General features: G+C 36.3%; 1 protein-coding gene across 1 annotated transcript in view; it reads left to right on the top strand.

The window, feature by feature from the left end:
• Positions 1–27,171, top strand: part of plxna3 (plexin A3) — a 158,876-nt gene that overhangs the window by 109,801 nt on the left and 21,904 nt on the right. The window contains exons 10-19 of the mRNA XM_042729357.1: positions 6,721–6,921; positions 16,506–16,510; positions 18,624–18,715; positions 20,521–20,711; positions 21,846–21,994; positions 22,097–22,217; positions 23,878–24,014; positions 25,801–25,968; positions 26,435–26,528; positions 26,632–26,871. Coding sequence (XP_042585291.1) covers positions 6,721–6,921; positions 16,506–16,510; positions 18,624–18,715; positions 20,521–20,711; positions 21,846–21,994; positions 22,097–22,217; positions 23,878–24,014; positions 25,801–25,968; positions 26,435–26,528; positions 26,632–26,871 — 1,398 coding nt within the window. The remainder of the gene's footprint in view (positions 1–6,720; positions 6,922–16,505; positions 16,511–18,623; positions 18,716–20,520; positions 20,712–21,845; positions 21,995–22,096; positions 22,218–23,877; positions 24,015–25,800; positions 25,969–26,434; positions 26,529–26,631; positions 26,872–27,171) is intronic.

Here is a 27,171-nt window from a genome sequence, read left to right as displayed (position 1 = left end):
AAGATACATTTTCTACGTATATTAACACTTTGATTTGAAAGAAAACAGAAAACAGCGCATCCTTGTGGTGCGGCTGAACAACATCTCCAGAACTGCTCTGAGAGTCACTTCATGAGCATTTGACCATTTAATTTAAGTAAAACTAGCCTCATATGATATACTCACGGAAATGTAGAGGTATTCACGGCAACCTGTCAAAATAAAAGTTTGGTTTAACTCAAAGACCTTGTGGCCAAAATACATAACTATTGTTTAGTAGAATGTGAAAGGCTACTACTGCTGCTAAAATTATTAAAACCTTATTTTTAAGGAATAATCATACAATATTTCTTCAATATTTTAATTGTAATATTAATTCCCTTTTATTAGACATGTTGATTGATTTTCAAAAAAATTCAAAATCACTTGATTTTCTGTAAATTTCTGCCATTTGTACATAAACTGACAGTCACCACTGATAAGCTACTACTAAATATTGTAGAAACATAATTTTCTGTAAAGTTGCTTTGCAACGTTTTGTATCGTAAAAAGCACTATACAAATAAATTTGACTTGAATTGAATTGAACATGTGCTTGTATTCGGTAATGCGATATATCACGATAATGAATATGCACAATATTGTTATAATATTTGCTAAATTTCAACACCGTGATGATACCGTATACTGTGATAAAACCATTAGCAATTAATCTAAACATGAAAATTTGATACCGCCATTTCCCTACCTCCAAAAAAAATCCAACGTTTCATTTTTTTTAAATAATTAATTAAATAAGTTAAATGAATGTTTTATGCCTAAAAAATGTAAATACACAACAGAATTTCTGAGGGGAAAAAAAATCATAAGCCCCCATCCCCCGTATGTGTGTGTGTGTATATATATATATATATATATATATATATATATATATATATATATATATATATATATATATATATATATATATATATATATATATATATATATATATATATAAATACACACACACACACACACACATAAAAATCACGTAACTATATCACATATATTTTCAATTTAATTTTATGCCTAAAATTAAAATGTTGAAATAGTGACGTGTCTATACTGTATATAGTGTGTGTATATATATGCTTGTTTATGTACAAATTATGAATTCTTTTATATTATTTTTACATACATGATTTTCTTTATTTTTATAGTCAATAACTTAAAAATTGTATAATTTGTAATAATTATAATTGATTATTATAAACTTTTATAATAAACAACAATTCAATATGTGAATTTATGTTCATTTTAACAATAAAATCATCACCATCATCATAATAAATTATATATATATATATAATATGATTTTATTGTTGTACGCAGTATATATTTATAATTGAATAATTTTTTTCTGTCAAATCTTTTTTTTTTTTTTTGCCAAATTATGCATGTACATTTCCACGGACATATTTCTTAGGACAGCTATTTAAACTTGTCTTTTAAAATTTGTTTCTTTTCAGCATCTTTATTTGTGCTTGACCAAAATACTATTGTATTGTTTGATTCTTGATGATTGATGTACCATATTCGGATATTATGGTACTTTCTGATTACCATATTTATGTACCATGGTATTATTTGATTACTCTGCTTGAATACCACAGCCCGCTAGACCACAGCTCCAAATCTCATTGTTGAATGTGTCTTTCATCAGTGTTGTCGGGTTGATGATTAGTTCAGCCTCTGCAGTGAACTGACATTTCTATAATTTGTAGCTATTTGTATGTACTTTCAAGTCAGGCTTCATAAAGCACCTTCAGAATATTATCCAGCTCCAATCAACCAATCAAAGCTTTAGAAACTTCGACACGTGCCGCGCCTCAGATTATACAGGCCATTTAAAAAATCAGCTTTAGCTGAAGAATAAGAGCAAAAATATCATGTAACGTTTAATTGGAACAGCTCCCAAGTGATCTGGAAACTGAATTTATTTTTCTCTGCACTGAGGGAAGGGAGCATATTTCATGGATTATGGCTTATGAAGACTGAAAATGGGATTAACAGGGTAGAAGGAATGGAAAAACGAGAAAAACAGAGTGAGTGACTGAGCAACTGACTGCTCAGGAAATTATATATGTAAGCAACAATTCGTTTTTTCCTCTAGCCGACCTGCAGTGAAAAATGTGATTTCTTGTGCATTTTGTGTGTGTGTGTTTGTGTATGTCTGTGTGTGTGTACGTGCATTTTCTAAATGTGTGGCATGAATTTCTCTCCCTCGGCCGCGTCGGCTTTTTAGGTTTCAACGGAGAAAAGTGCTTAGCTGTGTGATAAGCGGGATATGCACAATAAGGTTAATGGAGAGACTGTCAACAGGCAGTAAGCTGCCAGGCCTCTCCTAATGGGGTGCTAATCAGTGCGAGGGAAAAGCCCTACTGGGGAAACAAGCAGCTGCTCGGGTGGCTGGATACAGTTACCGCCGCCGCGTAGATACATAAAAACACGGGCAGCGGCGTTATGATGTCACACAGGAAGACACCGAACCTTACTTGAAAGCCAAATGGGATAATTCATCGTTTAAGCCGCTGTTAATGCAAACACTGGGTGTTTTTATTGGACTGTTTTTCGTTTTTGCAGTGCACGAATATGGCCTCCTGTTTGGTAAAGTAAGCCACGAGAGACTTTGCGGTACAGTGTTTACTCTGTTTAAAGTTGCACTTAACAGTGTTGTTTTAGTGTCATTGAAATGCTATTATAGGTTTTAACAATATTTTAAATCAGCTTTAATTTGTATTTTTATTCATTTTAATTGTAAAATTTATGTTTGTTTTTGTCGTTTTCAGGGGGTTTTCATTTAAGTCTATGTAGTTTTTTTATTCATTTTTATGTCAGTTTTATTTTGGTACATTAAGTTAAACCGAATTAAAATGAGAAAGTTGAAAAAATAATAAAATAATGTGTAAGGTAATGTCTACAAACTGTGTAAGATTGTACATTTCTTGTTTTAAGCAAAAACCTCACAGAATTCGAAAAAATATATGCTAAAATAAGAAAAAGACTGTATGCCAGTGCATTAAGAAAAATAAATTCTTAATTATTAAATATGTATTATTTGGAAAACAATGTGTGCAGTTTTTTTTCCCCCTAAGTAAATTAAGAGTTTGTATATAATTTTGCTAAAAAAAAAAAAAAAAAAAAACAAGACCAAGGTATTTTATTTCATTTCTTTTTTTCTATTATAATTTTGCATTGAAACCTAGAATCCTCAAGCTCTGTTATTTGCAGTGTCTTGGAAAAGTAGATATTATGTTTTAACATTTTAAATGTATTATTTGTATCACAAATTTATTAATTATACCATTTACATTTATTTTTCAAACAGCTGGTGTGACATCATATCCTGTTGTTAATATCTGTTTAAGGTCACGCAAATAATGCTTACAGCCTAGCTATTGGGTTTTAGCCACAACATGACACGGCTGTTTCATAAGTAATGAAGCATATTAATCATAATAACCTCAATAAACAATTCTTCTGAGCGTAATATAGTTCATTAGCCTAACTGTAGGCTGTTTACAGATGCCACCATGGCAACATGGCACGCTAATATAGAATTCAATTGATGTGGCTTCAAACAAGGCTCGTCCAATCAGAAGAACATGCAGTGCTCCCGGCGTGATGAGTTATGTACTGGTAAACGCTGATATTACCTCACCACTCTTTAGTTAACAAGCTCTTCTGCTTATCTGTAACCTTTGAGCCACGTTCAGCAAACACTCTGGCTTGTTTAATTCATAATTAAGTAGTGATTGGAGCTTGTTAATGAGAACAAGCAAACTGACATTAAGAGGGACGGGGCAGGAAATGTCTTCGGGGGCAGTTGCCTTCAATTTGAGCAGAATATATAGAGCAATGGATGTTGTTAGCAGGTTTGTTAAGAGAAAAGATGGTGGAGGTTTCTAATTGACAGCAGACAACAATCAGCCAAACTATTATGATATTTAAGGACAGTTTTGATTGTAATATTAATGATGGATGGAGATAGATTTGGTTTCAGATGATAGCGTGAGTTTATTAGTTCTGGTTGGAGGAATTATCAGGAGAGCTTTTAAAAAAATATTTAGCAAATGGTGGTTTCAGATCGGACTAATGATGTCATGTGCTAAAACTTGGGAGTGCACGCACACAGTGGAGCAGCTGCGTCCCGATTCTAAACGGCAAAAACTTGATGAAAAGCCTATTATAGTCCATTAGCAGAATCACCTGTGCTAAATATCTCTGACAGCAGTCTGTAAGCGCTCCTCCATGGGTTGTAATTTGTCCCCCTCGTTTTCATCACCTTGAATCAGCCTCTCGTGGAGGTACTTTGAAACTTTGAAAGAGACGGGATTTAACTGTTGTGTAATCCACTCCAGCAGCAGCGGGTCACGGAACTCAGAGCAGTGGTGCAAATTCTGTAATTCAGTTCTCTCTGTTTTTGTCAAATTTTCTCAAAATCTCCCACAAAATCCACATCTCTCTGCCCACCATCTATCAACTACTTCCTTCCCTCCTTCTCACATCTATCTATCAGTATCTGTCTGTCTGTCTGTGTCATTCTGTCATTCTCTCTGTCTCTTTTGTTCTATCTATCTGTCCATCTTTTACCTCTGTCTGTTATCTGTCTGTCTGTCTGTCTGTCATTCTCTGTCATTCTTTCTGTCTATCTTTTTTCTATCTGTCCATCTTTTATCTCTGTTATCTATCTGTCTGTCTATCGTCTGTCTGTCAATCGTCTTTCTGTCTATCGTCTGTCTGTCTGTCTGTCTATCTGTCTATCGTCTGTCTGTCTATCGTCTGTCTGTCTATCTGTCTGTCTGTCTGTCTGTCTGTCTGTCTGTCTGTCTGTCTATCTATCTGTCTTTTGTCTGTCTGTTGTTACATTGTTCTGTCTACGATGTTATTTAGTCATCATTCTGTCTGGCTATTATTCATTTAATTTAGTAATGGGTTATAATTTAAAAAGTCATTGTCTGTTAAATTCTAAATAGTGCAGAAATGACATTCATTGATGCAGTGTTGAATATAATCGGAATATGTTTATTTACTTTTTTTGGCTTTCAGTGAGCATTCAACTATATGAGTGTTCATATATTTACTTTTTTTTTTTACCTTTTTTTTTTCAGTGAGCGTTCAAAGTATTATTTGATGCTTGAAGCATCACATCCTTAGCTGAATCTGAATTTGTGTATTGTCACAGAACGTACTACATACATTTGATGAAGAACTTACTTTTTGGCTGCTCAAAGTATGTTCTATTATTATGCAAGTGTGTGGAATGAATACAGTCCAGCCAAGTGTCCAGAAAGCAAACATCTGGTGTATACTTTTAAATCTTGGTAGAATGTAACCTGGGTATTTTTCCTGTATTGAGTCATGTGTACTGTTCATTCGGACATGCAGTACTGCATAAAAGTGTTTGACATGCTTCTTTTGAAATACTATACACTAAAGAAGTAGACACACTGGGAAGCAGAGAGAGTATGTATATTTTGCGGTTCTGAGCCTTGTATTCAGTATTTTAGCAGAGAAACGCAACAGCTGAAACCCTTTTCGTTAACCGAGCTTTATTTTTTCATTAAATTCACCCATCCCCAGTTTCGCCTTATCAGAGTCTCTTTCTGATGCCCGTGGACGGTGTATTTGTTTACGGGCCAGTCGTCTGGAGTAATTTATCATTAGTTCACTGTTGTCATCTTCGGCAGAACTAAAGGTGATTCATCGTGCTCATTTTGCAGTATGAAGGCATGCTATCCTTCCTCTCGCTGCAGTCACCACCTGTGCGCCCCTCGTGCCTCCACGGGGAGTAAATCCTTCCTTACAAACACCCAATATGAAAATGAGATTTATTGTCACGCTGATATGCAAACCTGTGCAGATTGATGGAGGTCCGGGTTAAATAGTTGCATCATTGTTAAGTGTGCTGCTTTTTTGGCTCAGGCTGCCAGTGAGCTGGGCAGCTAGTCGCTCTGATTTATGTCTCCTCTGCCTGCAAATTGCTTTTACTGCCACCCTGATTATTGTTCAGTGTTAAATAGATTACAGATCGTCCGAAATATCCTCAGATGCACAACTTGGAAGGAGCAGAGCTGGTTTGCAACCAACAACTCTGTGCATCCGTCGATAAGTGATAATCATCAATCAATTAATGCGCTTTGTCTAAACAGGAACCTTGTTTCTCTCTGTGTCGTCGTTTCTGACCTGCTAATATGTCTCAGGATATGAGACTCGTTTTCCATCGGTGTGATCAGAAGTCACGTCAATATGAGTGTCTTTGATAAATGCTGCAATCGGTTACGGGTAGAGTAGACCGTAATGACTCTTCTAGCGTGACTTGAAGCGCAGGACTAAGGAAGATATTCATTTGCCGCTTCATCAGTGTGATCTGCCGAGAGAACCCGTGCTTCGTAAAACTGGAGATGGATGCAAGTGCTGTGTAATAGGGTTTTTAGCCTCAGATTGCTGGATTTTAAGTTATTCCCACCCTAATGGCCTCGATTTCCTTTCTTGGCGCATTTGTGTGAGACCGAATACCATGTTTGTTGGCAAAGTTTCAGCCCGATAGACGTTATTTATTGTCCTTGAGCTCAATAAACTGGAATCAGTGTCATCTTTGGAATGAAAGTGGAATCAGTTATGATATTTATGAGTCAGGATTGTTTGTGCTTTGCTCCGAGACTGAATTATAAGGTATTGTCTTTTTGTCATTTTCAGGGTTGCCCGCAGATTCTGCCTAGCAGCGACATCCTGGTACCGGCAGGGATCGTTCGACCAATCACGCTGCGAGCTCGGAACTTGCCCCAGCCTCAGTCGGGACAAAAGAACTATGAGTGCGTATTTAAAATCCAGGGCAAAGTCCAGCGTATTCCCGCAGTCCGTTTTAACAGCTCCTGCATCCAGTGCCAGAACACTTCGGTAAGTGCACTTTGCTTCATTTCTAAGACAACAACTCTTTCAAATACGAACTGCCCTTCAGTTTAGGAACACATGATGAATAGTGGATATTAATGCAGGAAAAATGGATTTTCTTTATAGCAGTGGCTTCAAGTTGACATCCTTTATCATCGGGAGAATTTCTTAAACGAATAGTTTACATGAAAATAATGATGTTATTATTTATTCACCCTCATGTCAAGCCCTATAAAGCACCATAAATATCAATGTGATGTCATAATGTTTGGTTATTAGATACTCAAGAGCCAGTGGCATTTATTAATATCCTGGTTTCCATTCATATACACTACTGTTCAAATGTTTGGGGTCAGTACAATTTTATTGTTTTTGAAAGAAATTAATGCTTTCATGCAGATAGAATGCATTACATTGAACAAAAGTCACAGTGAATACATTTACATTGCTGCAAAACATATCTGTTTCAAATGAATGCTGATTTTTATCTTTTTATGCTTCAAATAATCCTGAAAAATGAATCATGGTATTCACGAAAATATTCAGAAGCACAAAAGCTTTCAGCATTAATAATAAGAAATGTTTCTGAGCAGAAAATCAGCATATTAGAATGATTTCTTAAGGATCATGTGACACTGAAGACTGGAGGAATGATGCTGAAAATTCAGCTTTGATCACAGGAATAAATTACATTTAAAAATGTATTCAAATAGAAAACAGTTCTTTTACATTGTAATAATATTTCAGAATATTGCTTATTTTACTGTATTTTTCATCAAATGAATTCAGCCTTAGTGAGCATAAGAAACTTCTTTTAAAAACATTAAAAATCATTCCAAACCAAACTTTAGGACGGTGGCTTATTTTTTGATTTTTGACATATTGCATAAAAGAATTCTGGATAGGAATTTCTAAAATGTGCATTAAAACATTCACTTTGGATCTTGCATGCCTTAATTGACTATTTTGTTCTGTTGAACATGAGATGCAAATGGTGTGAAATATTTTTTGTGACATTCCAATTACTTGCATAAATTAAATTCACAGCTTGAATAGGAAAAATATCTAATTGCTCCCAAACTGTGCCGTATTTGATTATAAACACACAATGACTTAAATTTCAGTCTGTTTGGCACACAAACTTGTAGTGCAGAACTCATATTTATGGTGTTTCATAGTTTTTTTGTGTCTTTTTTTGAATTAGAATGGAAATGATTTTTTTATAAGATTATTTACTTTCAGTGGTAAGCGGTAAAAAGAACAAAATGACGGCACATGGGTTTGGAATGACACGAGGGTGAGAAAATAATGACGGAACTGTTATTTTTGAGTGAACTATTGCATTCAATATATCCTAAACGGCAAGCATGTCATTTATTAATCAGCGTATTTTTCCAAGCGTAGCCTCACCCCAGATGGCATTTGAATAATTGTCATATGAACAAATGCATTGTTTTCTCTCATTATATTTGGCTTTGTGACATTACTTTTCCCTTTTAAAAATTAGCATGAGCTGCAAATCATCGCTTGTAGGGCAAAGAGATGGTGTTGAATTTGTCTGAAGTGTGCTGAGAAAGCCAAGGTGACTTCTCGCTGAATCACTGATCATAAAAAATAGGAATCTTTATCTGGGTAAATCGGCAAAGACATTAATTTATAACGCTGAAAGTGTTGTTTTCTCAATCCCAGTGAAAAATGGAGCATGTCAAGATGTTGACATTGAGAATCTCTCTCTCTCCCCGTCCTCCCATTTGCTTTCATATGCAGGCGCTTGCCGTCTGTGACCCATCTGGTTGTCACGGTAACCTCAGGGAATCTTGTAAGATAATTAGCTAGGCGCTGGACGTGCCTCGTAAATTGGCACGACAGTGTGACCTGGTGAAAAGGAATGCGGTGAACCCCATTTGCCACGCTCTAGGTGGAGTGTGTGCCCTTTGACCCCTGTACCCTGACGGGGTCAAAGGTCAATCCACTAGCCCAAACCCTGCGACAAGACAATTGATGTCCCGTCGCAATTTAATAATGAGGATCACGTCTGTAGCGCTCGCACCCATGCTGGATTGATTGTCTTCCTTTCCAGGAATGACACATGCTGCTGTTCTCGCGCGGTTCGAAGGTCCCCTCGCAGGACCCCAGTGCAACTGTTGTCCTTCCATCTGTTTTGACTCATCTCCTCCTGTTCATCAGTCTCCCTGTCTCTGACCTGCGCTGCCGTCTCCAACAGCGCTATGCATTTAAATTGAAATTGAAACGTAGCGACTTTTGCAGTCTAAATGCAGCCTCGGTCCTGAAGGCATTTAGATGCAAAGTGAGTTTTGTGGCCGCCTGTCAGTGATGATGCCAGTGCATATTGACTATATGGAGGGCAACAGGTTTTGTATTTACTTATCACAGATGAATATTGACATGGGGATTTCTGTGCAGGTCTTTTATTTGTAAAATCTTGCGAAACCAACAATTTCACAGCGCCTAACATCCTGTGTCATAAGGAGCTGTGATGCGACTTATCTGTCCACACTGACTGCAGAGCTGTTATACAGCGTGACATAAATGGATTACTAAATGAATGACCAAGTTTTTTTATGTAAGAGCTTTTATATGGCATAGCATATATAATAGGGGTGTAAGAAAATATCGATACATGTGAGTATCGCAATATTTTGTTTGGCGATACTGTATCGATTCTCAAAAACAGAATACCGATATCTAAAATAAAAAATCATACAAGATTAATGAAAGTTGTTTTGTTTTGAGTTTATATCCCGACCGCTAGATAGCAGTCTTAACATCTCAACTTAAACAGTGACAGGAAGTACTAGCATAAAGGCATGCAACTAATGTTTGCCTTAATATAGTTCGCTACTAGTAATGGAGGATGAAAGAATTGTTTCCCCCCTGAAAGAATCCAGTTCCCCCCTCAGTGTACAAAATGTGGCGTTATTTGGGCATTTGTAGTAACATCCACCCTGGGACCATGGCACGGGCGCTGCCTCAGTTCTGCCGTGTCCCGTCAAGTGAAAAGCCTTCGTGCGGGGTGGAGCGCAGCTGCAGCTTTCTCTCGTGGTGTGGGAGTTTTGTGCAGTTAGGGCGGTGCTCGCGTCACAGTCTCGACAGAAAGATTTTCACTAGTTTTTGTCAATTATGCATGTTCCCATTCTACTATGAAACCTAATGTGTTGTTTTTCAGGTAGATGGCTAGTTCATGTTGTCAGTTTAACCAACTTACACCTGCTCAGAAAGGTTGGACTGCAGTGTTTCTAGATGAGTTCTTTGTTTCCACCTCACTGTGATGTGAAACCAAATCCTCATGTTCTCACAGTTTCTCCTCATCATCCCCCACCCCCCCTTTATCTTCAATCTCTTTGTCTCTCACCTCATTGTGCTATCTGTGTTGGTCTGGACATGCACAGATTAATTGATAGTCTGATTAGCAGTGACACAGTAAAGAAAAAGCACATCATCTCTCTCATGACATGCATCTTTCCTGAAGAGCATAGACCCTGATACAGATTACACTGACTCCCAGGAGAGTCATCGTCTGTCCACCACTCCCTTCCTCAGCACGTGTCCTCTCTCTCACACGCTCTCACGCGAGGCAGCAAGAATCAATCAATATGGCCGTCAAGGCAAATGGCACCGCACAGTCTTCTGGGAGCCGACGGCAGGTGACTTTGAGGCCATGGGGTCCATGCTAATGAAATTGTGAGTGCCTTTGGATGGGCGGCGACGAATCAATCAGTTTCAGCTTCTGTTTACACGTCACCTGAGAACGTGTATGAAATGGTCAGCTATTTTTTTCTCGTGCTCTACTCAAGAAAGTTAATCATATTGCTCTGTTCGTTTACAGGTAGGTGAAGCAAATAGAAAAAAAGATGAGGTTTTGGTAGTTATTGTTCTCTCTCTTAACTTCAGTTCAACCTCAGATTTGTACTCAATCATGTTTTTGCTGCAGCCATTTTTCCCAATAGAACTTCAAGTCTTTTGTTTCTTTTCTGTTTTTATTTACAAATATCATAGGTGTAAATTGATTCCAGTGAATTATCAGTTAACTTCTGACTGTCAAATAAATAAATGTATTTATTGTGGATTTTAGTGGACTTTGTTTATTTATTTATTTGTTTGTTTGTAATAGTTTATTTATTCTTATTATTATATTTATATAGATTTTAGTGGATAATGTACGTTTCGATTTGTTTATTTACTTTTTATTGTTTATTTTCAACTCCATTCACTTTAAAAAAAAAAAAAATCACTTTTTTATGGAATGAGCCTTTTTGTAGCATGGAATTTTAGCAATTATTAACATTAGCTTCCATATCTGTGAGAATCACAGTGATTTTCATTGACCTCACAGTGTTGAAGACAAAGGCACACAAGCTACTGGTGTTGTATTACAGCTAGTTAATCAGTTCTTATCTTGATGTAAGTGGTCTCCCTTAGGGCACGTCTCTCGCTTGCGCTGGAATTGAGGGGTCATTATTTTTGACAAAAATCAAGTTAACTGGTCCTACATTCTCCCTAATTTCTTGGCTGTTTCCCGTTCCTGCCTCACCCTAGAAATCAGACAGCTGCCTTTTCAGTTTTTTTTTACAATGCTGCTATTGTGTGGCTTTAACATCACATATACTCTACAAAGAACTTTACTGGGAAAACTGATGGTTGCAATAATATAGCAACATGCTAATTGTTCTAGCTAATAAATTAATCAATCAGTATGTAGTCATGGTGTCTGTGGGGAAAATGGTAAAAGATCAGGGCTAGTCACCAAAAGGTCCAATTCATAAGCTAGTTGAACACTGTGATCATGTTCAAGCATTTAATGCTAAGTAATAGCATACTAAAAGTTGGACAAAGCTTACCAACTACTTGGTAATCACTAGTCTTGATGATGATGATAAAAAATCATGTGAAAGAAAAGTAAATATGGTATTTCAATAAGGTGTGCCTCAGGGAGATGTTATTGGTCCATTAATATTTCCAAAGATTTCATTATCAGTTAGGAAAGGAACAACATTTACTCTCAGGAAAAAATATAAGGTACTTAAATCTTTTGAAGGCAAATTTTCAGTTGTGTAAAACCACAGTTGTTTATTTAACCCTATGACACCATGTCAGTCATATTTGACTGTTTCTTTTGTTCCAGACTGACCTATTTTACTGTTGCGTTGCACTCGAGAATCACTAATGACCAGCTTTAGCTTGAACATAGGTTTGATGCATCATCTGCTCATATAGTACATCACTTGACAGACAAAAGATAAATGTTCTCGTCCCTGCCAGAACATAATAACCACCTGCTCTATGTGTGTACTTTTTAATTATATTCTAGTCATGAAAAAACGCCTGTAATGGGTGTGCTTTTTGCTAGGCTGAAGTGAAATCCAAAGAAATTCACTTTTTTCCAAGAAGCGAGAGGTGTGCAAAATACTCCAAATGAGTCCATGAGCGTAAGTGTTGCTAAGCGCCGCTGACCCCTTAGCGACAGGCACTGGCCGTGTTACCGGGGAAACGTACCGCCAAAGGCCTTTTTTACACAATACCAAGTTCTGAACTAGGCTCTTGATGGAGAGGGCCCTCACAAAGAACCCCATTATCCTCGATGCAGGGTAGCGGAAGCTTTTTGAATAAAAACACTTACATGTTATTTTTGTCAGGCATTTTGAACCACCCTCATTATTCTATTATTCTTATCAAGTGCTCAATCAGGTATTAGCCGTTTTGTACCATACTACCGAGAGGAACATGTTTTAACGATCACCTGGGTTGCATGGGTTGAACAGTTTGAGCCTGACTACGGCCAAAAAAGTTTCTCAGGTAATTTCAGTTACTTGTTCATGGCATTTCAGTGCAGTCACAGGCTTGCTTCTTTAAACTCTAAACGCTATTAGGTTGCCATGCAGAAGCAGGTGGGCCTTATTAAAATAAATTGATCAACTAATGCGGTGATCAATCCAGTGTATATGTCTCAGGCGTAATGTATCGCATTAACTGCACCCTGACCGTTTCTCTGTGTATTAAGAGGCTCAGCTGCTCTAGAACCTCCAAATGAAGAAATCCCTCCAAGAGTGATGCACCAGAAAAATACTTTAGGTCAGCATGCTCAGCTCATTTATGGTGACACGTGTTGCACATCCATGTGGCCGCCTTTCCTTATCCTCCTTGCTTTAGGAGAACTGCTCATACCATTATTTATTTCCAGTGGCTCTCAACCAAACCAAATCACTTCATAGTTGGACTGACAGAAGCTGTATCTTTTATCATAACCCAGAATTCCCCTCTACCAACCTAGAAATTAGCCCATGATGCAACATTCGATGAAGTGAATTATATGCTGTTATTACTGGACTGTTGTTAGTAATGGGATAGCTATGATTCAATAATTAGGTTACCGTAAAGTAATGCTGCACACACAGCAGGCTCATTCTGCTCATACCATTGATGCCATTGTGTCTTTTTTGTGCTGAGTCTGGTCCCATTTATAACTTAATTAAATGTACAGGTCCTCTATCATTAAGATATATTGATTTTCATTCTGTCACTCGGAGGAGACGCCATTGACAGGTCAACTGGAGCCGAGCGTATCCGGAGAGATGAGGTCTATGAAAACATCTTTTAAACAAAATCCTTTTAAAGACTAAATACTTAGTTCCACCAAGTTCCACTTGAATTAATTGCAATCACTTAATTTCAAGAGAAGTCTGCTTTTTGAGAAGCAGCATTTTCCCCCCGAGTCAATATTTCTGGTTATTCATCATAGCTGCTGCCATAAACAGTAGCACCGTATTAACTTAGCTCCAATAAGTGGATTATTGAGCACACCAATTTTTAAGAGTGGTCTCTTTAAAAACCCATGTGCCGTTAGCAGATATTATAACCTTTGATTAAATGTGTAAACAGGATTGAAATGTACCCCAAGGATGTGTACAAAGCTAAATCAAAATGGAGGAAATGGCCTTTATTCCTGTGATAGCACCCGTCCTGGGTTGTGTTTTCGACATTCGGGGCTGCTGATAAATTGAGGACGGTTTTAGAGGTAAGATTACTTTGCTGTCGTTTGCCAGTCATTTCCAGTGAGGCCTCTGACAGAACCAGGCCAGGCTGTCTATACATAACACGCTGTGATACAGTGAGAAGACAAGCTGGAGGAAAATCAATTCACTACTGGCAGAGATAAGCGGTATTGTATGGGCAAACACAAAGGCTTCCACCCATTTACACACACAGGCTAATCTCCTCAAAGCAAACCTTTCAACTCAGGAGAAGCAATAGACAAGAAAACACATTTCATATATATATATATATATATATATATATATATATATATATATATATATATATATATATATATAATTTTTTATTATATTATCAATGTAGTTTTCAACTAAGGCTGGAAAGTTATTTAGTTATATTTAGTTATCTAAATATTTTTATTATTTTAGTTTACGTTACATTTTTATACAGATGCAAACATTATATTATTGTTTTTATATTATATAAATATTATAGAAACCGTCGTCTCATAGATTTCGTAAGCACAAGCAAAGGCTATATGCAAAATATGCTGTATATATATTTTTTTTTTCATAGATGCTTTTATTTTCAGAAAACTCAATTTTATCTGAATCTTTAAAGTCTCTCCACGAGGGGATATATCTGTGCCAGCTCAGCTATTCGACCCTCCAGTGTATTCATGTTGCTAGTGACTAGGCCGGAGATATTGTTCTCTCTTGGCTAACCTCCGTTGAATGAGAAACGAACCGGGGGGGAAAAAAATCGCACGTCAAAGAAGGTGGAGTTTCAGAACACACGATTGTGTAACCGCCACGGACCAATGGAAGCTCAAAGGTGTTTAGGAGCCAAACGAACTCTGCCAGAAAGTTCGCTTTGGTCAGCTGTTTCAAACTTTGTTCAAAATGACGTCATATCAGTTCGTTCTTCGATAGTATATCGGGGCCTTTAGGTCTCCTTCATGCATTGTTCATGTCACCATTATTATGTCAATAATCCCATTCAGTGCAACATTTCACATAAGAATTGTTTTACAAAAGGTTCACACATCCGTTATGCTCGTTTTATCCTTTTAAATGAAATTAACTAGCAAGAAAGAATACGGTGATTTGTTGAATGCATACATTTATGGACCTGCTCTGTGTAAAGACATTGTTTGAAATTTCTGTAATTTTTGCACATTTGCACATTTTATGAAATGCATTAGTCCATAGGCCTTTTAGCTTGAGTGCATAACAGCCCAACAAATTCCAAGATAAGTTAATGATGTTGAAGCCGTGACCTCTGTGACCTGTGTCCCAGTATGGGGGTCACCTGTAATTGACCCCAATTAAGATCCCAACAGCTGTGTCTCATAGAGATGTATGACTGCTGGGTGCCTGGCGTCAACAGGTTGAGTGAGGTTTAGTTCAGCTTTTCAGCGCCTTTTCCACTGTAGAGCTCGCTTGAGTTCCTCCCAGATATCCCCCCGCCCCCAGAACAGCTGCAGAAAGACTCGGGCTTTACCGCACACACCACCGAGGGCCTTTTTCCACTCTTCAGGGCCTCTCGGACGGCTGAGGAGCAATGTGGCAGCGCTTGTTTTCTCTGTTGTGATTTATCTGGGCTGTATGGCTGAATGAACGCTGATGTAGCAGCTGACGTTTCAATCGGCCCTAATGACCGGCCGAGGCATGAGGTTTCATCGAGACAGGGTGTTCTTTTGCTTTTTTTCCAAAATAGGTTTTGGTTTGGCCATAAATGGAAATAAAAGCAGTGCAGTTTTCACTGCTGAGGGAGAATGCAGTAAGAATGAATAGCGCTGTTTATTTGCAAGTTGGCTGTGTTGTTTTGTACTGTAAAAAAAATCATATTTGTAAATAAAACAGAATTACTGGAGTACATTTTAGAAGTGATATTTCAGTTTTTCATGTTTAATGCAATGTATTACTTGCCATTTCTTTGCAACTGTAACATTTGCTATCAATTTCTAAATAAAAAATGTTTCTTCACCAATTTTTTTTATTTTTTTATCAGTAATAGCACTTGATAATCAGGCTAATCAGGTAAAGGTGTCCAATAATTAAAACATTTTCCTGCTCTAGCAGCACAAGTAAATAAGTTGTAGGTTTTGCACTTAAACACCACATGCTATTTTTTATTTTTTTGGTGAATTCATCTTTAATAGTGAACAAATTTGGGTGCATTAATGAAGCAAATTTCTGCATAAACCATTCGTAAATATATAAAACCAGTGTGCATTCAGTGCAAAAATTGGGTTGATTTTTGCACTGAATTAAACCATGTGCTAATCTGACGGTGGTTCGAAACGCTGAAGTCGGAGCTTCTTTGCTCTGGTAGGTTTACTCAAGTTCTCTTGGACTCCTCATCTTGTCTTGAAGTCTCTTAAGCAAGCAGCCGCCGATCGATGCGCCTGATCAGTGATATTCTCTCAGGGTTGCGTTGGCTAAGTGCTCTCAGTGTTGTTGCTAATTAAAACCCAGACAGTAAAAACCGCCGTCACCTGCTTTCTGCTCCACCTGACAATCTGCAGCCGCATGCCGGAGACACGCCATAGCAAGACTTAATGAGCAGGTTTTCAGTATTTGTGGCTATATATGTTACTGTGTGTGAATTTGTGAAACTGGTATAAAAATAAAGTAAACAAAGTTATTTTAAAATTGTAAAAATGCAGAAAGTTTCCTGTAAGGTGTAGGGTGATAGAAAACTGAAAGTGAAAGTGACGTGACATATAGCCAAGTATGGTGACCCATACTCAGAATTCATGCTCTGCATTTAACCCATCCAACGTGCACACACACACACACCGTGAACACACACCCGGAGCAGTGGGCAGCCATTTATGCTGGTTCAGTGCATTGCTCAAGGGCACCTCAGTCGTGGTATTGCTGGCCCCTGACTCAAACTCTCTAACCACTAGGCCACGACTTCCCAGTTGAAGTGAATATACAGTTTGTACAGTATCAAAACTATTACGCCTATAGAATGTCCCCATTTAGACATTAAGTAAACGTGTGTGTGTGTATGTATATATATACATACATACAGTATATCCATATATATATATATATATATAATATGTTAATGGGGTTTTCAAGCATTGAAGTACAAAATTTAATACAGCATAAATAAAATTTCCCTTGTACTTTAGAATGTGTCCTCTTTAATTGTTTTATTTTTCTGAACAAAAAAATAGACTATCATACAAATTTACCATGATTTACAGAAGACACCCACTAAAATGTCTTTCAGTATAACAACAGTTCATATACCATACCATAGTATATATATAACATAGTTCAGGGTTCCTCAGATCTTACCCTGGAGGTCCAATGCACTGCAGTGTTTAGCTCCAACCCTGATCAACCTCACCTACCTGTGATTTTCTAATGATCCCGAAGACACTGATTAGCTTGCTCAGGTTTGTTTGATTAAGGTTAGAGCTAAACTCTGCAGGAAAGTGGATCTCGTGTTCCAGATTTGAGGATCCCTGCCATAGTTCATATACAAAATAAAATTTTGTTAGGCATATTTACAACCAGAGTCAATAAGATGACATTACAAGACTATTCAAGGATCACGGTGCAGCCCCAAAATGCTAATTAATTGTCATTTTAAATATTTACAAATCTTTGCCACTATCCTTCAAAATACTAGGTTTTACCCATTTGTCAGCACAAAGTTTTTAATCATTTAAAATACAAAAAAATGGTATGGTCACATCTTTTATATATTTGTAAAAGTACAGGTCAGAATAAGTATGTTGGAAAATTATTTCAACACATTTTGACATAATTTTCCCAAAAAGTAATTGAAACATTAAAGTAGACACTTTACATGCATTGAATATACTTTCTTTGTATGTGAAATCACTTCAGTAAATTTAATTTGATGTTGATGATAACTGATATATATATATATATATATATATATATATATATATATATATATAGATATATATATATATATATATATATATATAGCAGCTAACTAACTATGTGTGTCATTTATTTCTAATATCAGTTAATAAAAATTATATACATCACATTTCTTCATCATTAAAATATTCTCTTTATATATTATTGCTGATTTGTTGATTTTGATTGCTTCCATTTTCCTCATTTGTAAGTCGCTTTGGATAAAAAAAATGAAAAAAATTGAAATGTAAATATATATTGTGGCTGTCACAAAAAATAAGTCAGTGTTTGATGAGAAAAGAGGATAAGAAGTCGTGGAAACTCTTGTTATCTTTCCTTTTCTTGGTGTGGCCTCATCAGTGCTTGTGGAGAGAGCGAAGCGCTTGTGTTGTCATCATCTCTGTCAGTGTGATGTTCAGATGATGTCACTCGTGATTGGCCGTGTTTTTCCCAGGAGTGCTGTGGAGTGTGCAGCAAATTCTAGATCTGGATTTCAGTTCATTTCCAGTGGGTCAGGAAAGATGTTATCAGGATTGATTCTGAGCAGGGCTGGTGGACAAAGCGACACGATAACATCATCTTCATCTGTAATCGTCTCTTGAGACGTTCACATGATGTCAGTGGTGACTGGGCATATTTTGCCACGAGTGCTATTGAGTTTGCAAATGATTGTTTTTATTATGGCAAGAAAGATGTAATCGGGGTAAGTTTTTATAAACCATAAACCCCTTATATAGATCTTATATATATTTCTGTTTCCGTTGCACATTACCACAATACAAGTAATGAAGGGAATGAGATGGGAGACCTGCCTGTGGATTTCTCCATCGTATGGGACGGTGACTTTCCCATCGACAAGCCGTCATCCATGCGAGGTAAGAAATCTCACACTTCACCTTCAGCCCCCTAGTGACATTTCTAAAGCTAAAGAGAAGAAATATTGGAGATATCCTCTCTACATTCATATTTTATCGACGTTCCCTGTGTCCTCTTGATGTTGGAAGGGTGTTACCTTCGTGTAAAGTAGAACTTAATGCATCTTTTATTTTATTTTATCTGGATTTCACAGTCTGTTCAAACACACTTAGTCTGTCAGGTGTTCTCTCAGTCGCCGTGGTATATTTTATTAATAACAGGGCTCCTGCCTGCTTCAGCCTTATAAAACCTCACATTACTGCAGAGGATGGTATGGAGTCCGCGTCTGTCAGCTCTTAACCCGTCCACACCGCTGTCCGTTTGCATTTACTTTGAGAAGTAAGAGTGGAAAGACCTCCTGGAGTTGATATATATATCTCTTGAGGAGAACTTCATCAGGTGTGCTATTACAGAGTGTTTCTGTGCTTTCAGCAGCGAGGGAGGAATAGAAAGTCACAGCTCACTGTGTGTCTGCAGATATACAATCTCTGTGGTAAATGATTGGTGTTGTGTGTTTATTAGGCTGTGATCGTGTTTTCAGTGGCCTGTCATACCGAGCTCAGATGGGCAATTTAGCCTCGAGATCCACCTTCCCACAGCTACCTTCAAAGATACCTCATTTTGGCCAAAATCCGAGCCACCGTGACTTGTATTCTTTTTCAAGTAGAAAATCCCAGAATGTGAAGCTTTCTGTCCGAGATGGCAGACAGAGTTTAGGGAAATATCCGTATGTAAGGTAAAAGATTGTACAAATATTTATAAATATTAACGTTATTTTGTTATATCATATCATTATTATTGTTTTTAACATTTTAAGTGCACGTAAAACATGTATAAATTAATATTAAATGAAAAAATATAAAATTGTATGTAATAGTTTTATTTAATTTTATTCTAAACTCTATTAAAATAAAATTAAATAAATAAATATTTATAAATATTACATAAAATTTCATATTTATTTAATATTTATAAATATATTATTAATAATATAATATAAGTGTATTATAGTATTAATAAACATTTAAGTATGTTATATTTTGATATTGATATATTTTGATATTTTAAATGCCTATGTGTGTAATATAATAAAATATTAAACCCCATAATATAATATAATATAATATAATATAATATAATATAATATAATATAATATACTGTATTTATAAATATTATACTTTTATTAGTGCTGTCAAACGATTAATCGCGATTAATCGCATCCAAAATAAAAAATTTTGTTTGCATAATATATGTTTGTGTTCTGTGTATATTTAATTAATAATTAATATTATAGATAAATATATTTAATATATAAAAAAAAAAAAAAAAATTCTGAAATATATGCATGCATGTGTGTGTATTTATATATACATAATAAATATACACAGCACACATACATATATTATGTAAACAAAAACTTTTATTTTGGATGCAATTTCACATGTAGACGGTAACCAGCGAGTGAGCTCACTAGAGTTTGGAATAGAGCCACTGTGTATAGAATTGAACCTCTACACCCACTACAGCAGAACGCCTTGGTTTTCTGCTTCCTCGAGGCCTCGGGTCAGAGTTATTAGTGTGTGTGGGCAGCACATGAATCACGGCACAGTGAAAGCAGGCGTGGGTTTCGCCTCGGCTACCTTCCCCTTACAGTTCAATTATCGATTGGCACTGCACAGCTGGCACCACTCCAAACATGGCCTGCATTTAACTGCCCAGCTGAGAGTACGGCTATATTCTCACTCTGTGTGTGTGTGTGTGCAGCTCTCCTGTATAAGTGTGAAGCTCAGAGGGACAGCTGTGGACTCTGTCTGAAGGCAGACAGCATGTTTGAGTGTGGCTGGTGTTTGGCCGATAAGAAGTGTCTCCTGAAGCAACACTGTCCATCACCCGAACACAACTGGATGCATCAGGGACGCCGCAACGTACGCTGCAGCCATCCCAGAATCACTAAGGTAATACACACACGTCATGTGAAAGCCATGCTTGTGTTCAGATGAGCCCTAAGTAAACAGTGAGGAAACACATGAATTATGTTAGGGACACTGGGTAGGTGGTAAATAATTTCTGTCAAAAATGAAAGTCATTTTATAATATTATGATTTTATTATAAATAATTTAGATCTTTATTTATTTATTGTTTTATTTTAGTGTTGTCAAAAGATTAATCGCATCCAAAATAAGTTTTTGTTTTGTGTATATTTATTATGTGTATATATAAATACACACACATACAGTATATATTTTGAAATTATTTAAGTTTATACATTTATATATTCATATTATTATATTTCGTTTATATATAAATATATTTAATATATAAATATAACATATTTTTCTTAAATATATACATGTATGTGTGTGTATTTATATATATATATACATAATGTATATACACCGTATACACACATATATATTATTTAAACAAAAACTTTTATTTTGGATGAGATTAATCACGATTAATCATTTTTAGAATCACAGTAATTATTTTTTTCTTTATTATTTACCTCAATTGTTTACATTTTTAGATTTACAATTAATTACCTTTATTTATCTGTATTATTTATTTATTCTTGAATTTGTCTTTTTATCCATTTGTTTACCATTTTTAAAAATGTAGAACATATTTATTTATATCTTTATTATTTATCTTTACTTTTGTAACATTTTAAATTAAAAAATATGTATTTATCATTATTTATCTGTATGATTTATTTATTCATCAATCTATCTTTATCTATCTTTTAGTGTTTTTTTACCATTTTCATACGTAAAAATGTTCAATTTATTATTAATTTATTATTTTTAGAATCAAAATGTATTTATTTTCATTTATTAAAATTTTTCTATATACCTTTTTCTTCATTAAAGATGCTCTCAAAAGATGTTTTGTCTGACTTTTGAAGCTTCTGTATGTCATTTTTCATAAATTGTCCCTCAGAGTATGGTTAAAAGCACAAATGAAATAGACAGTCCTCCTACATGACAAATATCCCAGACTGCATCTTTCAACATGGTGACCTTTAAAGCTCTTAGAATTAGTTTCTTTTATATCCTCCAATGAGAAGCTGTCATCTCTGTCTTTATAGATCCGGCCACTGACGGGGCCGAAGGAGGGGGGCACACGTGTGACCATCGAAGGAGAGAATCTGGGGCTGCAGGTTCGAGAGATCACTCACGTGCGTGTGGCCGGAGTTCGCTGCAACCCTGCTGCATCTGAATACATCAGCGCTGAGAGGTGCGTTATGCTTTGTGTTGGTAGTTAAGTTGAACTGATTTTAAGTTGAACTGGGCAGTGCTTAGAGCAGAAGTGATTTCTGTGTTTGTTCTTGGCCTGCAGGATCGTGTGTGATATGGAGGAATCTCTGATGTCGAGTCCCCCTGGTGGTCCGGTGGAGCTGTGTATCGGTGACTGCAGCGCTGAGTATCGAACCCAGTCGTCTCAGATGTACTCTTTTGTGGTACGTCCTCTACTTCTTTGTTTTGGAAAGGCACAATATTATTTTAAGACATCTTGGCTGTCTCTTAGCTGAAGAATGTTGCCTTATCAGGCAATAATATGATGGAAGGACGGCATCAAAACAAATCCTAATTCAATCCCATAATCCTGTGTGTGCAGTTCAGCGATTGGTTGACAGAACAAATGTCCTAGTGGTTGGAAAAAGTCCATTTTTATTTAGAATATTTAATGATTACAGTGCTTATTTCATTTTATTAAAGATAGGTGTTGAAATATATGTATTTTATTCTTTCATTTAATTTTTATTTATTTAAACAATCATTTATAGTGATTTATTTATTCATTAAGTTATGTATAATTTTAAAATAAAAAATGTATTTTAAATATGCATCTTTATCTTTTATCATTTATATTATTTATTTACCATTTTAGTATTAAATCATAGTTAATTTTTATTTTTTATTTCATTTATAATTTATATATATTAATAAAACCATTTTAGAATCAAAAAATGTCTTTTAAATATGTATCTTTATCATTTATATTATTTATTTACCATTTTAGTATTAATTTAGTCATAGTTCATTTGTATTTTAATTTTATTTATTATTTGTATATTTTGTTACCATTATTTAGAATCACAATAATTTTTTTCTTACTGTTTTTATCTACAAATATATTTATCTTTAAATTTAAAGACAAAAGTGCTTATTTTTAATTGAAAAGAAAATATAGATTTCTTAATTTTTTACTTTGTCAGTTTTAATTTTAATTTAAATTTATGATTCCATTTCTGATAGAAATAAGCATCGTAATTATTAAACACTGTATGAATTTATAGAATATTAAATGTGATGACGTTGCTTTTTAAAGCAGTTTCCACAAAACGGCACCTGACTGGCCAGCGAGGCAGCTGCCTTCAATTTTACACATAGCGGTTATATTTTAATCGTTCTCTTCATATTGATTCCCTTATTGCTGCTAACATTTTGTTTGTGGTGATTTACGCACAGCTAATCAATACGAATCCATCCTTTGAGACTCAGCCAATCTGATTTTGCACTTGAAACCGATGAATCGTTAGGATTCCCACTCCTCCATTCCGTTAGCCAATCAAATCAGCTGGTGGAGCCCATGTGATAATGTAGTTGAAGGAAAGGGGGATGTAAAGAATGACACAATTACCCCTTCCTCCCCACTGAGTTTTAAGTGGTGCCCAGCAGGAATAGGGCATTAGCCCATTATCCCGAGCCCAGGAGCTTTACGCACACACACACACACACACACACACATATAAATGGATGACCCTGCCTGGATTCCCTCAACATCTAATCGATAGCGTCCAGGCAGCTTCAGTCGTGCAGAAGGGTAAAGCAAATGAAAACACGCACTCTGACCAATTACACAGGTATGCAACTAATTACTGCGAGACTACGTCGAAACAAACGACCCCCGCACAAACAAAGAGCAAACAGGACATTTCTATTACAGTGATGAGTGTAAACTCTTCATGTAGTACCAGAGTGAGGAAAACAAGCGATCGCCCTAAACTCTTCATGTAGTACCAGAGTGAGGAAAACAAGCGCACGCTTGAGCATCCGTATCGTGCTTCGTGAGCTCCATCTGTTCGGAAGTTAGCGCTGCTTTTCTCGTCCCTCTAGACTCCGAGTTTTAACCGGGTGCGGCCGGAGAAAGGACCCGTGTCCGGCGGGACCAGGCTGACTATCTCAGGCCGACATCTGGACGCCGGGAGCGCCGTGACCGTGTTTTTGGCCCAGGAAGAGTGTCTGTTTGTCAGGTGAGCAGCGTTTCTGTCAGCTCTAAACCGGATCTTCCGGCGCGGATCACATCTGGGTCCCTCGACATCTGTGGGATACAGTTGGGCTTCGGAGGAAGCGAGATGTGTCATTTCCACATGAAATCGAATGAGCGTGCGTGGCCGTCCTCAAATATGTCCACATGCTCCTGTGCCAGGAAACATGATGCATTGCTAGTTGTGATTGTTAGCGAGCTGTGTGGTGATTAAAATGGAGTAACATCTGCTTAGAAGATATAAATTGTGTAATGTTGTCAGTTCCTGGCTAAAAAGACCTGGTCTAGACTGGTTTATGCTGGTCTAGCCATGTTGTTCACAAAATCTCAGCTGGTGAATTTGGTCGGCCAAAGATATCTTATTGGTACAAAAAGCATAAAAAATAAATATATTTTTCTATTTCCCTTTCAGACAATCAATTAGCACTGTAGTCATTAAATATTCATTAAATATTAAAATAAATATTTTTAATGAATATTCAATGACTACAGTGATTATTAAAATATTTATTGATTAAATAATGTTTATATTATATATGTATATATATATATATATATATATATATATATATATATATATATATATATATACACACACTTATTTAATTTAGAAATGTAAATGAATATTCAAACATTTAATGACTACAGAGTTAGAAGATGGTAAAAAATATTCTTTTAAAACTGTCTTTATTTATTTATTTTATCCAACTTATGATTCCATGTTTGCTAGAAATAAGCAGTTTCTGTAATTATGCAATTATTAAACACTTATTTGTTCCTAGATCATTAAATCTGACATTATGGTGCCTTTAAAACCATTCTAAAAGCAGTTTATTGGCTGAAAAGACCAGCATGTATTCCCCTTCAAGTTTAGACTGGTTTATGCTGGTCTAGCCATGGTCTTCACTTACAAATCTCACCTGGTGAATCTGGTTGGCCAAAGAAACCTTGCTGGTAGAAAAACCATAAAAAATTAAATGTGTATATATATTTCAACTTTTATTTCCATTTCAGTCAATCAGTTAGTACTGTAGTCATTAAATATCCATTAAATATTAAAAAGTGTTTATTTTTAATGAATAGTCAGTGGCTACAATGATTACTAAATTGATCCAAATAATATGGGTGTACATTATTTAATTTACAATTTTTTATGGAAATTTGAACAATTAATGACTACAGAATTAAAAGAGGGAAAAAATATTCATATAAATGTTTTTTTTTTCTACTTCTGATTAAATTTTTCACCGAAATATGCAGTTTCTGTAATTATTAAACACCCATATCATTAAATCCCGAAATATGCAGTTTCTGTAATTATTAAACACTCATTTGTTCTAGATCATTAAATCTGACATTAAGGTGCCTTTAATGCCAGTCTACTAGCAATTTATGCAATTAATGGCTGAAAAGACCAGCATGTATTCCCATTCAAGTTTAGACTGGTTCATTTTGGTCTAGTCATGTTGATTACCAACATCAGTTGGTGATGCTAGTTGCCCAAAACATTTTGCTGGTAGAGAAACCTGCATCCACAACACGTTAGAGGTCCTTTCAACCATCTAAAAAAAGAGTTAAACCACTCTAAGGTGGTTAGCTGGTCTCCCAGCCTGGGCAAGATGGTTAAGCTGGTCTATTTTGATGGTTCTGAGAGGGTTTAGGCTGTTTATGTAGTCAGGTTTCGATTCCTTTTTCAAAAGGGACAAAAATATGAAAATGGCTTCAAATATTTCTGTTTTTGTGTAATAGAACTTCATGTTTTGTTCCAACAGGAGAACGGTGCGTGAGATAGTGTGTGTGACGCCACCCTCAGCATCAGGTTCTGGTACTTCATCCGTCAAGCTGTTAATTGACAAGGCCGAAGTCACCAGCGCCACGCATTACATTTACTCCGAAGATCCAACCATTTCCAGCGTGGAGCCCAACTGGAGCATCATTAAGTACGTTAACACAATCTCACACACGCTTAATAACTCCGTTCCAAACCCTAGAGAGATTCCACACTGTCTGATGTCTACACAGGCTAATATGTCTCCAGCATCCAAAGCCTAATAGAATTTCAGAAATGAATGAATTGAAATGCTCCACGTGGGCAGAAACTCACTCAGCCGTTTCCAATAGAGAGTTAGCATACGTCAATGACTCTGTAGTCTGATTAGCACAAAGATACAGATATATAGCAAGCTCAAGTACTGATAATTAAAATAGTTTGAGTATGATGAAATAGAAACGAGAAATATAGCCAGCCCGCCATCTGAAAAAAATAGAATTGGTGCAGTGCTTATTTCACAATTTTGCTGCTTACTATTCACTAGAACCTAAATTCTGACTTGCTAGCAATAGACTACAGTCATATAGTCACTCGATTTGAGGTATGAAACGAGTGTTGTTTGTTTGTTTTGATAGTGGCAGCACCACCCTCACGGTCACAGGAACCAATCTGCTAACCATTCAGGAACCCAAAGTCAGAGCCAAATATGGAGGAGTGGAGACCACAAACGTGAGTTCCCCACCAGCTGTCCTTCTCCTCTCTGCCCCCACCATCATTACGAACAGCTTGTTGTTTACGTGATTAGAACTCATGTCTGGATGTTCCTCTGTAGGTTTGTACGTTGGTAAATGACTCTGTCCTGACATGCTTGGCTCCGGGCATCATCTACACCAAACGGCAGGTTCCAGATTTCGGAGTTCATCCGGATGAGTTCGGCTTCATCCTGGACCATGTGTCCGCCCTCCTCATCCTCAATGGAACTCCTTTCACATACTATCCGAACCCGACCTTCGACCCCCTTGGGAATGCTGGGATTCTGGAGGTCAAACCAGGATCGCCCATCATCTTGAAGGCATGACGTTTGTGATAATCTCGTCATCCTGTATTTACATTTTTCAATTTGCATTTTGACGAAAAAAGTCATATTTCGCTCTAAAATATTTTGTTCCCAAAATGCAGAATTATACATATTTATTATGCAATAAAAAGACCACTAAGAACTTTTTTTATTTAATTAGCTTTTTTTTTTGCTTACATTAAAGGGATGCAGACGTGCAATCTAGGTTATATGAAGCGACGGGAACACTTTTTGTAAGCGACGAAAACAAAAATAACAACTTTATTCAACAATTCCTTTGTCAACAGTCTCCTC

This window comes from Cyprinus carpio, chromosome B8, assembly GCF_018340385.1.
Source record: "Cyprinus carpio isolate SPL01 chromosome B8, ASM1834038v1, whole genome shotgun sequence".
Taxonomy (NCBI): domain Eukaryota; kingdom Metazoa; phylum Chordata; class Actinopteri; order Cypriniformes; family Cyprinidae; genus Cyprinus; species Cyprinus carpio.
This window is presented reverse-complemented; position numbering and strand designations above follow the sequence as displayed.